The sequence below is a fragment of the Hippocampus guttulatus genome, chromosome 3 (assembly GCF_054856545.1).
Source record: "Hippocampus guttulatus isolate MCC_2025c chromosome 3, RoL_Hgut_1.0, whole genome shotgun sequence".
Lineage (NCBI taxonomy): Eukaryota > Metazoa > Chordata > Actinopteri > Syngnathiformes > Syngnathidae > Hippocampus > Hippocampus guttulatus.
The window spans coordinates 16,744,929-16,758,048 of NC_141263.1; the positions used below are offsets into that span (position 1 = coordinate 16,744,929).

Sequence of the window (13,120 nt, forward strand, 5' to 3'; positions counted from 1 at the left end):
AAATGAACACCCGTTCATGCTCACAATAACACCTCGGGACAATTTCGAGTGTTCCATTAACCTGCAATATAGCAAGCACTCCAAGTGCTAAATACAGAATATTTTTTTGTAAAAAGGATCTTATTATCATATACCTTTAAAACGATGATTGACAAAATTACGTTTATTATTGTGCTCCACTGGGGGGAAAAAAAATAATTGTGTGGTTGTCCCCTACCATATTGGAATGCATGATTACCTTTGCGGTTGTTTGTCACTTAGTGTCACCCGTTCTTAAGGGAGGGGGGAAAAATATAAGCCACTTGTAAGTATTAATAAATTGGCACACGGTCTAAATATTCATTCCTCATTTGAAAAGAGATCTCGAGATTGTCTTTTATAATGGCTATTTGTTTACAAGGTTTACACATGCAAAGCTATCACAACAAAAGTGAAGTGGTGTGAAGGAAGTGGAGTAGAACCCAAGTCGGCACACATTCAGTTAGCTAATTACCGTCTTAAGCACTGATTCCGCCTGCATAATGTAGAGTAAGTGCTTTGCATAAAATGTGGCCGTCGTGATGCCTAAGGCTGTGGTGTCTTCATAGAAACACAATATAAGCACAGGACAGTTTCACTATCTACAATGTCACATTTGTTGTCTGTGTAGGAAGACAAGGCTTCAGTCTCCTAGCAGGGTGCAGGTGATCTCAAGGATTGGTCATCTGCTGTGACAGAATGAGCACAAAGCCAAGCCGAGAATGTTCCTGTATGACTATGTGAGAGCAATCACATGTCCATACCTCGGATGATTTAATTGGGCCCAAGGAGACACTTCAGAGGAAGTCAAAGCTTCTCCAGTTTACTGACAGCCTTTTTAACAGTTCAGTGGTGCCTTGACTTGCGAGTTTAATTTGTATTGTGACCATTGACATATCTCAAATAATTTTCCCGTATAGAAATGAATACAAATGCCATTTATGCATTCCAGGACAAAAAAGCACCAACAAAAATGTTTGTAAAATATTTTTTCTGCACTATAAGGCATTTCGGATTATAAGGCGCACCTTCAATGAATGGCCTATTTGAAAACAGTTTTCATAAATAGGGCACGCTGCATCACAAGGCGCATAGAATAGAAGCTACAATAGTGTGTGCGGTTGTGCTATCCATCCACTAGATAGTGCTATGCTACAGACAATACAATACAAAAATATTGTATTGTATTGTAGTCTATATAAACAATACTTTGTTTATATAGAACCTTCACAACCACTGCACCTGTAAAAAATAGTCATGAGAACTGGTCATGAACACAGACTTGAAACATAAATACAAATGGCATACAAAGGCAATACAATGGCATACATACAATGGCATACATGGTTGAAGCAAAGCGAACAATGAGGGATAATAAGGTGAGGAAAGTCTGTTAAGCTTTCAGTTAAAGCCGACTGAAACCTTGAGCATCGATATACTGACTCAAGCGTAAATGCTCTGTAGTCCGAGATGTCTGCAAGCTGCAAGGCACGATCAAATACAGGCCTACTTTAGTGCATGAGATTTTGAAGGATTCAGGGTTAAAAAAAAAAACAACTGTATGTATGCTGCTGTAAATTGAAATGAGATTGAAACATTGAGTTTGGATATGTTGCGCAATAGCTACTACTTTACAAGCATGAGGTGGAGTATTGTTTTGTTATTTGTTGCTTTTGTCAGTTATGAACCAGCTACACGAACTATTCCCATTCAAATTTATGGTGCAGTACCGCATGTGCCATGCAAGACTGCATTTACTATATATAAAAATCAATCAAAAAGTATCAACAGAGACTGCTCCACAGGAGGTAGTGGAAAGTGTGTCACAAACGTGAATGAGGAATGCTTCTTTCCGCACATAACTGAATAACACACCAAATGGGCGCCGTCACAGCATCCCCGCTTGTGTGTCACATCGCAACGATCACGTGCTCAAAATTGATGCTCCACAGCTGGCGCAAAACGAAATCTCCGTAGGTTCGCCCTGACAGCTTGATGGATCAGCTCTGCAAGGGAAACCTTCGCGGCTCGAGGAGGCAGACCACCACGTTACTGCGGCGGATGCCGTGACGGCAGTGGGCACCCCGCCGTCATGTTTCTAATGAGGTCAAGAAACGGGAGGGAAGAAATCTCCACGCTCATTTCACAACAACACTGCATGATAGACAGGTTCCCGTCACACTGCTGCAACCTTTACATCAGACATACAGATGCTGAGCAGCGGGACTGTACCAATATTTGGGATGCTATGTTGACACGATGACAAGTAAGACTATGACAGTATAATGTATTTTGACTTTTATCCCCCCTCTCACTGTTCAATCAAATTATTCAATATAATTATAAAACTAGCAACTAATTTAGCGAACAAAGAGCTCCCTGCGGTCTACATAATATTTATGATAATTACATGGAAATTTCAGACAGAGAGTGGGGGTTTTGTTTTGGATCAACACCAGAGGCGGGCAGCCTGGTGAAGCATGTGGTTAGCAAGTCTGCTTCACAGTCAAAGGTTGGGAGTTGCAATCTCACTTGGACCTTTCTGTGTAGAATTTGCATGTTCTCATGAAAACAAACAAGTCATTTCAAAGACTTTCAATATGTTCAATATTATGTTTGAGTCCGAGTGAAAATGATTGGCTCTAGGTGGCTAGCAACCAGTGTACCTTGCCTCTCACACAAAGATATAGAGCCCTGTAGAACAAGGTAAGCGATTCATCAGGAATAGGCATGGCTGGGATAGGCTCCAGCATGCCCCGCGACCCTTGTGAGGGTTAAGCGGTTCAGATGATGGGTGGAACTTCAATACGCAGGGCATTATGTGTCGATGACACATTGAGCTTTATTTTCGGGCTCAGAGCAAATCTGTCGCAAGGCGTCATGAAAATCTGCAGAGGGGCGGGCTAGACTAAGTTTTGGTATTTTCACAGACTTCAAATTAATCAAATCACATTGCACTACCTGCACCACAACTTGGTGTTGTTCCAGTCGGCAGAAAGTTTAGTCTACTTTTAGGTACCACATTGTCAGGTGCACCGGGCAGATGTCAGAGGGAACATCCTCGGTATGTTAGAACGTCTAGCACAGTGGTTCTTAACCTGGGTTCGATCGAACCCCACGGGTTCGGTGAGTCGGTCTTACGGACTCACCAAGGAGGGTTCGACAGAGCCTCTGCCGTGGAGGGTAAGACACACGTGACTCAACATGTTAGTTGTGGCACGCCCGCTTGGCCATCACTGGCTGCAGATGATCACATGACATTGTCTGTCCAATCAGTGCTGTGGGAATTTTTGTTCGCTTAGTAGTCAATGTGTGACTGTTGTGATAGTACGTTGTACAATTTAAAAAAAAAAGTATACTTGCCTCTTGAAATGTTTTTTTTTTGTTTTTAAAAAAAAAAATGTTTTTTAATATTTTGAATTAGTTTTTAAAAAAATCAATTTTTCACTCATGAAGGGCTCGGTGAATGTGCATATTAATTGCTTGGGTTCGGTACCTCTAAAAAAGGTTCAGAACCACTGGTCTAGCATGATACAAAGAACCAAATTCCCAAACAAGTGCACGAAAAACCAGGATATGCAACTCGCGCACAGCTGCGCTGTTTACGAGCCCATTATTGATGAAGCCATAATTGAATGTAGACCAGTCCAGGCTTATACCCAAGCCTATCGCCAAAAGTCAGCTGAAACAGGGTCCAGCACATCCCATTATGACGAGATGTGCTATTAAAAAAAATGAATAGGTTAAGACTGCATAAAATATGTACATTCTATTACTGCATTCCCTTGTAGATTAGCCAGTGATGTTGATGAACTTGAAGGCAAAGCGTATAAAGGCGTCAATTCGAGGTGTGATGTTTATTAGTGGGAAGCCCTTTCTTTCGACAAATATATCTAAATCAAAATATACATCAAATCTCAGTACATGCTCCACTGCTCAACACAAGAAAGAATATTGGACCCGTTGTCCATTATGACGAGACTTATTGTGAGACACGAGTCCACACAAGCCCCAATATGTGATGCAACTTCTCAGAGACTACTACTGAAGAACAAATTAGATCTTTAATGAATAAAAGAAGATATTAGATTATTAAAATGTTAGGAAAATGGACAACTTGATGGATGAGAGCTCAGGCGAAACCATTTGCTAGGTTCTCCGATTAAATTGGGAAAAGTCATTAACCTGAACATCAGGGCTCAAGTCTTAAATTTCACATACTGCACGTCCTCCGCCCAGTGTGGCAAGAGCGGTGCTGCGGGTTTATTTCAGAGCTCAGAGGCAGACAGACACTGAAAAGAGGCGTCCTCGCAGGAACCCGCCCAGATGGTAAGTTTCTTTCTGAATAATAACGAGGCACAAATCACTACATGCCAGTATGGAGATGTTTGATGGACGGAGGTATCAAATGCTAATCTCAGATGCCATTTGAAAAAAAAAAAAAAGAAAATCCTGATTATATCCTCTCCTTTATGTGGTCTTAACATCACCACGACAGATTGTTTCGAATAATGTAGGAAAGAGCCGAGCATAAACTGGATGAGAAAGGACAGGCACAAAAAGATCCCTGGAAAATTAATGGATTCCGATTCCGATTGTCACATAAGGGGAGGGGGGAGTGTCTGTGTGTGTGTGTGTGAGTGTGGGGGGGGGGGGGGGGGCTACTGCAAAATAAACTCGAGTACATTATTATGTTGTGTCATTTTACTAAAAAGCGCATAATTCTATATAGGGACTTGTGCACTACAACAAAAACACTAAATTTGTAAGTGCTCCTCCCTACCTTTGCTACGGGACAATTTTCTCGTGGCATATATGAGAGGTGCACGTGTTTGTTAATCACCACCAGTGTTGTTTTTGTGTAATCCTCTCAATGGTGTAATATGAACATGTGCATCTCTATGCCCTCTCTGGTGAACACAACCTAATAGGTGTCATGCATGTCTCTTCTGATGTTTACCACGAAGGAATAAAGGGACTGACTTGCAATATCATCACTGAAACAAATACGGGTCACACTAAAAGGTGAACACCCTCTAATGCTGCTCTTCACTTCCATTGACCTGCTCAAGTTGTACTGCTACGATGCAAAGAAAGGCAGTCGCATTGCATTTCAATGCGAAAAAAGATCCGGTAAAAATAAGGAATCAAGCAAGTACAACAGAACAGACATGAAAACCTTTGATAAATCAGGCCTTTTATGAGAGATTATTTAAAACACACACACACACACACACACACACACGCACACAAAATGAGAACACATTCCAGACGAAAACGATAGTGGCAAATGAATTCCTATAAATCCAAGGTATCCAGGGAGGAGACCATAATTTCCCCTCCTGCACAAAGTCATGGGAGTGGCGATCTCAGACAAACATCACACCCACACAATGAAATGATGTAACAGCACATCCCCGATGGATGAGGGGAAGCAAACTGCTATTTGCTACACTGCAGCATGCAGAATTGATGGGTTTGAAAAACGCGCAAAGAGACATCTCTCCAGAGCCCTGCAACAGCACATTGGGATTAAGCCTGGGATGACCTTTTACCCTGGGAGTCGGTTGTGCCATTTGAACACTGATGCCGCAACCACAGAGCACTAAAACAAAGGCATGAATCAAACAATTGCTATACAAGCGACGACAAAGCACACGAGGTGTCGTGCAGGCTGGTTGAACTAGCTACCATTTGATTGTACCTGTGGGGGGAGAAAAAAAAAACCTTCAAAAAAAAACCTATGATTACCTCCACCCAGAAGACTTGTTGTTTGTTGGAAAGCAGTATTTCACAAATACAATTTAGTATTCACACAATTTTGCTGAAATTTGAGGCACGGGCAAAGAAAGGGGTAATTTTGTCCTGTAAAAACATGAGTGAAAATTGTTCAAATTACTTCCAAATGTGAGATGCACTCAAAAGTGTTTAAACATGCAGGCCGAAAGACTTTTCGAAAAGCTGGATTACTCATTAATAAGACCTCAACAAGTGTTGAATTTGCTTTAATGTGCTCAGAGTTTGTGATGCTTCACTGGCACTGATGTAGCAAATGGGTTCCTCCACTCATCTACTTGACACGATTGCTAGAAACCCGGAATAATGGGGGGGGGGGGGGGGGGGGACTGAGTGAGGACACCACATGGGGTCATCTCATGACTTCTTGAGGCTACGTGTTGGTTCATGGAATTGAAATCCCATGAAACTTTGAACCGCAGAATAATTCAAGACTGTGTAAAATGGAGGAAATTAATATTGCAATATCATGAATATTTCCTTTTCGCTTTTAGGTTAAAGCTACTGTCTGAAAATTTTTGGAGGGGGGGGGGGGGGTGGAATAATATGGCCTGCCATGAAGGAGGATCGTATTTTTCTTGAAATGGTGACCTGAATCATTGACTTGAATGATCGGTAATTTCGCCGTTACCTGCCATTTCACCTTACAACGCTAATGTAAAAGACTAAAAGAGATGAGGATCTTAGCATCTATCCATCCATTCATTTTCTGATCCGCTTATCATCACAAGGGTCGCCTGGTGTGCTGGACCCTGTCCCAGTTGCCAGCCAATCACAGGTACCTTAGCATAAATGCAAATCCTACTCCTACTTGAAGCCTCAAACATACAACATCGTCATGTCAGATACCGACCCCAGCAACCCCATCCAATCATGTTTGCAAAACAATAGGACTGATGTACACAAAATAATTCAATTTGGTGTTTTTACATGACAATGTGATCATTCTTTGTTAGTTGTGGTCGTGAGAATCCCCAAAACGGGGTCAAGCCACAGGAAAACAAAGTGCCATTCACTAGAACCTCTAATTAAAATGCTGTGACCGGAATACATTTCATGCAAAATAGGTTGCTGTGGAGCAACAGCAAATAGCAGGAGTGGTTAGCATGTGCGCCTCACAGTCATTGTTCTGGTTTTGATTTTTTTTTCCTATGCTTGTGTTGGTTTGCTTTGAGTAGTTCAGGTTCCTCCAACATTCCAAAAATATCCTTGTTAGGTGAAGTGAATTGACTCTAAATTATCCAGAGTTGTGAATATGAGTGTGAATCATTGTTTGTATGTGATATGTGATTGACTGGCAACCAGTCCAGAATATATCCCAACTCGAGCCCAAAGTCAGCTGAGAAAAGCTTCACCAACACCATGACCCCATATAAACTGTGTAGAAAATGAGTGGATACATATTTCTTTTCATTTCTTTGCTGATTGACTGAGAAGAAAATATGTCATTCTCCTGCCTCAACATGATTCATTTGTTAGCTACAGTATTATGGTTCCTTTCGCGATAAAGGCTTACAGGGCAAAAGATAATATTTAGGAGAGCTTGGCTGATTAACTGACTGGCTGATTTGATTGGCGAATATTAGCCTTTTTTTTTTTAAATAGTCCCAAAAAAATGGCCAAGACACTAATACATACACCCCCCCACCCCCCAAAAAAAACATGAGCCCAAAAAAAAAATCACATTTTTGTTGATGGTCCTTTAACTTATAATGTTAAACAAATACTACAGGACAAATTATTATATAACAGTCAAATGATCTGCCTGTCATTCATAACTTTATCATTTAACAGCGTTAGACGATCAAAGCAAAACGTATTTTATTCTTTGGGTTTTATTTTTTATTCGGCCAATTAATTGGATATTGGCTTTTTATTTTATTTTTTTTAACCAATTATCAGAATCAGAATAGATCTAAAAAAAATCCAAATTGGCCTGTCTCTAATATTTCCTCACTTTATTTAGCTTTTCATTGCGGGCCAAACTAATGTTGAGGTTTTTTTTGTCTGTTTGTTAGTTTGTTTGTTTGTTTTTTGGTATGTCTATATATCAGAACCACTGTTTTTTGTGAGGCAGCACCACAGCCAAAGCTTTGTCTGCCATTTACATACACGAGCACTTAAATGCACAGAATAAGGCTAGAGAGAAACATGGATGTAGCTCATAACACAAAGAACAAATATTCCCTTGATTGCACTGAACTATACTGGGGATAATACCGAGCAGATGGTACACTGTACTAATTAGAAGGCATGTTTGCCTTTTTCGTTTCATGTGTGTGTTCCACTCAGGCAAGCTCGCCTTTTTAAACTTCATTAAGATATGACAAAGAACCTCTCGGAGATCATTTCCAGCACCGACAAATATTTAATTATTTGACACCAGCGTTTTCAATTTCGGGTGTAAAACGCTTGGCCTGCAAGAAATCCAGACAGATGGAGTGTGAGCGGAATCGAAACGCTGACGTTTTGAACAGTGCACCGCTGTTTTTAACATGCTTGCGTATTGATTTAGCAATGAAGCACAAGCTGCATCTATGGAGGCAAACATCGATTTGGATCAGGCACATTCATCTTAAGCTTACTCCCAAGTTAATTAACCGCTGTGCCCTAAATCACCACAGTGAGGTAAAATGAGGGAAACGTTCGACCGCATGCTATTGACGGTGAGTCACGGTGGTTGTTTGTGTAAACTGACTTCCAGGAAATAGTTTTAACATTGGTGGCGGCTTTGAAAGGAGTCACGCTGGCAGAGGCAGAAAAATAAGAAGCAAAAAGAGGAGGGATGCACAGCTCCTGGGTCAACTGCTTCTTTTGACCCTTTCAGGGACAGCGGTTACTACAGTGGACAGCCTATCATCAGGTTAGAGATTATGGTCATTGGTGCATGAAAGGGTTAAAGTTAAACTCACTTCAACATAGTTTATTGACACCAAGATGCTACAGGATGGTTGCAAATACCCAAGCACTACTTTTGCCTAACTGAAGATACTCAATATAAGTCAACATAGTTCATTGGTATTAAGATGCAAGAAGATGGTGACAATGTCCTACTTTTGTCAAATTGAAGCTCTTCAAATTCACCATAACATAGTTCTTGGTACCGAGGTGCCACAAGTTGGTAGCAAAACTGTGCTTTTATCCAAATGAAGTTCCTCAACTATAGTTCATTGGCATCAAAATGCCACAAAATTGTGAAAAGAGCCAACCTCCCCTCCCCCCAACACACACACACACAAAACTGGCAATATACGGGGGCACACCATCAGCAACTGTCATTCTGAAAAACAGTGCAGTATAATGAACATTTTTGCAGCACATTGTTTCTAATGCGAGATGACAGTATTGCAGTGTGTGTGCAGTTGTGATGTGGTAGTAAGACATCGCTGCTGAAGCTCTGCTTCTCTCATCACAGCCTCCTTCTAAACAGTCAGCACATCCAGTCGTATTAAATATGTGCCCCTCCACAACTGACTTGTATGCACTCGTTTTGTTTGGTTGGGGCAAATGTAGCGCGTTGTGTCAAAGTCGTATGAGAATGAAAACAATATGCAGCTTAATCAGTGAGCAAGCTTCGTTTTTACAGGCAACCTTGACCCCAGAGATAAACCTACACTTGGCAACATTATGTGTGTCATTAGTGCTGACCCAGATGCTCTGAAAAGCGTGCGACTGCACTGCCTTGCATTCCCAGAATAACTCCCTTCAACTTATTACAGACAATGCTCATGGTTAATGTCAGGTTTTTTGGGGGTTTGTTTTTTAAAGGACAAAGAGGATTTTAAAGCAGTTGTAATTTGTGGGCTGAGGAAATAGTTTGTGTGACAACAGCACCATCAATTCATATTGGTTTCTGTGCAGTGGAAGCACATTATCAGTTGGTGGCTCTAATACAAAATTACACTCTTCACAAAAAGTTAAGGATATTTGACTTTCAGGTGAAATTTCAAGACGAGCCTAAAATGCATTAAAACCTTAAGAGGTGAACTTAATGTAACCTTCTCTCAGCTTTTGACTGCCCATGTTCAACTGTTAAATGTTTCAGTACTTTTTGCACAAGTTGCCGTTATCCAACGAGGACCTTAACGGCAAAATTGACAACAGGCATTTGATCCTTGAATCCACCAATAAATGTCCTGGCTCAATTAGAGCTGGTGTTTAAACAGCCGTCCTCATCACGCTCTTCACATTTTGACATCATGAGACCAAGACGACACCTAGCAATGGATCATCAGTATGTTGCCATTGTGATGCTTTAAACAGAACGTTATCAGACAGTAGTGGCCACTTAGCTTAGCATGTCACAGAGTGTCATCAGCAGGTTGCAACTGAGATAATGAGAGACTGGAAGAGTCACAGAAAGATGTAGGAAGCGGACATCCTTTGGCTACATCCCATGCTAATGACCGCTACATTGTGAACAATGCCCTGAGAAACCGGATGATGAATGCCACACAACTCCAGGCATATTTAAGGGAAGTGAGAGGCACACAAGTGTCACATCAGACCATTCGAAACTATTTAGTGTTCAGTGTGGTCTGTGTGCCAGACAAGCTACAAACGCCGATTTTCTCCCACATTCCAAAAACATGCATGGCAGGTTAATGGAACACTCAAAAATGGTTGTTCGTCTATGTATGCCTTGCGATTGGCTGGCAACCAGTTTAGGGTGTCCCCCGCTTACTGCCCCAAGACAGCTGGAATAGGCTCCAACATGCCCGCGACTCACGTGAGGATAAGCGGATTCAAAAATGAATCAATTGATGGATGGATGGATGAATGAAAATAACATTGTGATAGATTGTATTGTAATATTCACAGACATATATTATTTATCCTCTACAAAAACGATTACAGCATCTTAAAGAGTCAGAGTAATAATTCGAAATGCTATTCCTCCTTCTTTGTGTCTGCATGACTATATCATACTGCCGCCTGGTGGCCAAAGTGGGTGCACCATAAAACATAGCACAATTAATTGGATTGCAGCATTAGATTATGAAGTATAACTGTTTGATTGATTACATTGTTATTACTTTATACTTTTATAAAGTACAATATTATATAGTTCAGTTTTTTCCCTTATGAAAATACATCACACATATTAAGTGGGAGGCTGGAACAGATTAATAGCATTTCCATTCATCTCAATGTGTGAAGATTATTTCAGATGCAAGTGTTCAGATACGAATGTGACCATGGAATTAATTAAACTCGTACAATAAGGCACCACCGTCACATGTGTACTGTGATTGACTGGCAACCAGTCAATCACAGTACACATGCCTCTTGCCAGGGATTAAACTAAAACAGCCATCAGCTCACTCATCACCATAATGAGAACTAGCAGTTTTGAAAATGGATGGATGGATGCATTTGCTCATTATTTTATGTCATCCATATTGTCTGGTCTTGAGATAATCTGAAAAAGACTCTCTACTTCTTGCTAGATAATGGTCATTACCCAAAAAATGAGAAACAGCTCTCCAATATTTGACTGCTGCATTGCATCACACAGAGTGGTTTCTAATATATTGGTTAGAGAAGTGAAACATAAGTGACTAGTCCCAAAAAAAAGACTTTCGGTTGCACATAATTAAAACTAAGACACCTCGTTTATTCAAATTTAAGTAAATCCAAAGGATCTTTTTTTTCCAGTGTATGATGAAGGGCACCTCTACAATCAACAATAAATACTATATTAAACATGCAGAATTCTTCAGTATTGGATCTCATAAGGTGTCCTGATAAAGTGACAGTTTATTAACAATGGACATGCAGCGTGTTATATTCCAGCTATTCAGGTGAGCCCAGATTCATCCACTGGGTCGTACAGCCTGCAGCAAATAGTGTGCACAACAATGCCGTGTGAAACACAACACTCACTCACGGCGGAGGGAGATAGCAGGAGACGCATGGTGATGATGCATCCATCTGCATGTTGTGTGTGTGTGTGTGTGTGTGTGTGCGCGTGTGTCTTACCCTCTGCGGCCAAAGAACACCGGAGCAGGACAAAAAACATCCCGGCCGACAGCGCACACTTTGCAGGCATTCCCACCGCTCCGCTCCTCCACCTGCTCCTTCTTCTTGCACGCCTCCCCTCATCTCCTCCTCCTCCTCCTCCTCCGGCATCCCTCGCCGGTGCAGGGTCTGCTGCCCAGGCTGCCCCCGGCGCACGCTTCCTCAGACCGGCAGCCATATCCGGTGGATGAGTTGCTGAAGTTTGGAGCGTAAATAATACATTGGATCAGGCTTCTGCGGGCTTGTGATCCGGTCTTGCGGCCAGGGTTGCAGGGAGGAAGGAGGGGGGTGCAGGGTGCAAGGGCTTCGGGGTGCCTGACGCTGCGGTGAAGCCAAATGAGGAAATGAGCCCTACCGGTCCACCTCCGCTCGGTCCACCCATCATCATCATCATCATCACCATCGGCGTGTGGTGCAGGGCGCGCGCACACACTGCCAAAAGGTTCGAATTGTGCTGCAGCTCCCGGTGTCCAATGTATGAAATATTTAGCTAGATGGTTGACTTTTGAAAAAGAAAAAAAAAAAAAAAAACAAGATCGAGTACAGCCGGTTATACAAACAGGTTAAGCTACTCATCTTTAAATTCTCTGGAACGTCATTTGGCCGTTGTACCTTCTTTTGTCCACACGGGGTCAGCACAGCACCAGGCAATAAAAGCAGGATGGTTGTGACTGCAGTATTTAGCCACCGTCATCAAGCGTACTCGTCTGCACTTCAAAACAATAACACGTCAGGTTCATTTTAGGCCAACTCCCAATCACTGTGCTGAATAAGACATCTTCAGGTGAAGGGAATGACAAAGCACTGGTTCAAAAATGTTTACAACAAATATGGAGGAGTATTGAATTGTTTTGCCTCTCACTCACGATACATTGCAGGCACGGATACGTTCCCCTCCAAAAGTATTAGAACGGCCGGGTTGTATTTGTTGTATACGTTTGACCGACCCGTCTGTTGTCCGTTACTCGGTACACCAGTAGATTCTTTCTTTTTCAGGACATTCCAAATTGTTGTATTGGCTATGCCCAATAGTTGTGCAATAGCTCTGATTGATTTTCCCTCTTCTCTGAGCTTCCAAATGGTTTGCTTTCCTCCCATAGACAGGTCACTGGCCTTTTTGTTTGCTTAATAGCGAATTCATTTTGACAGGTGAAACCCAAATTCCAAAAACAAGCACTGTCGAATATTTAAGCAATCAATCTAAAAGGCAACACCTGAGCAACTTGAAACACCCACCAGTCACGCGTTCCAACACTTTTGCACTTGCAAGTGGGTGGCTTCAAAC

The 13,120-nt window shown here is 41.7% G+C and overlaps 1 protein-coding gene across 1 annotated transcript in view; it reads right to left on the reverse strand.

The window, feature by feature from the left end:
* kiaa1549lb (KIAA1549-like b) overlaps positions 1 to 12,344 on the reverse strand; it is a 48,694-nt gene extending 36,350 nt beyond the window's left edge. Inside the window, exon 1 of the mRNA XM_086107409.1 lies at positions 11,797 to 12,344. Within this exon, the coding sequence (XP_085963535.1) occupies positions 11,797 to 12,013 (217 nt within the window). The 5' untranslated portion in view covers positions 12,014 to 12,344. The remainder of the gene's footprint in view (positions 1 to 11,796) is intronic.
* Positions 12,345 to 13,120: the final 776 nt, after the last annotated feature.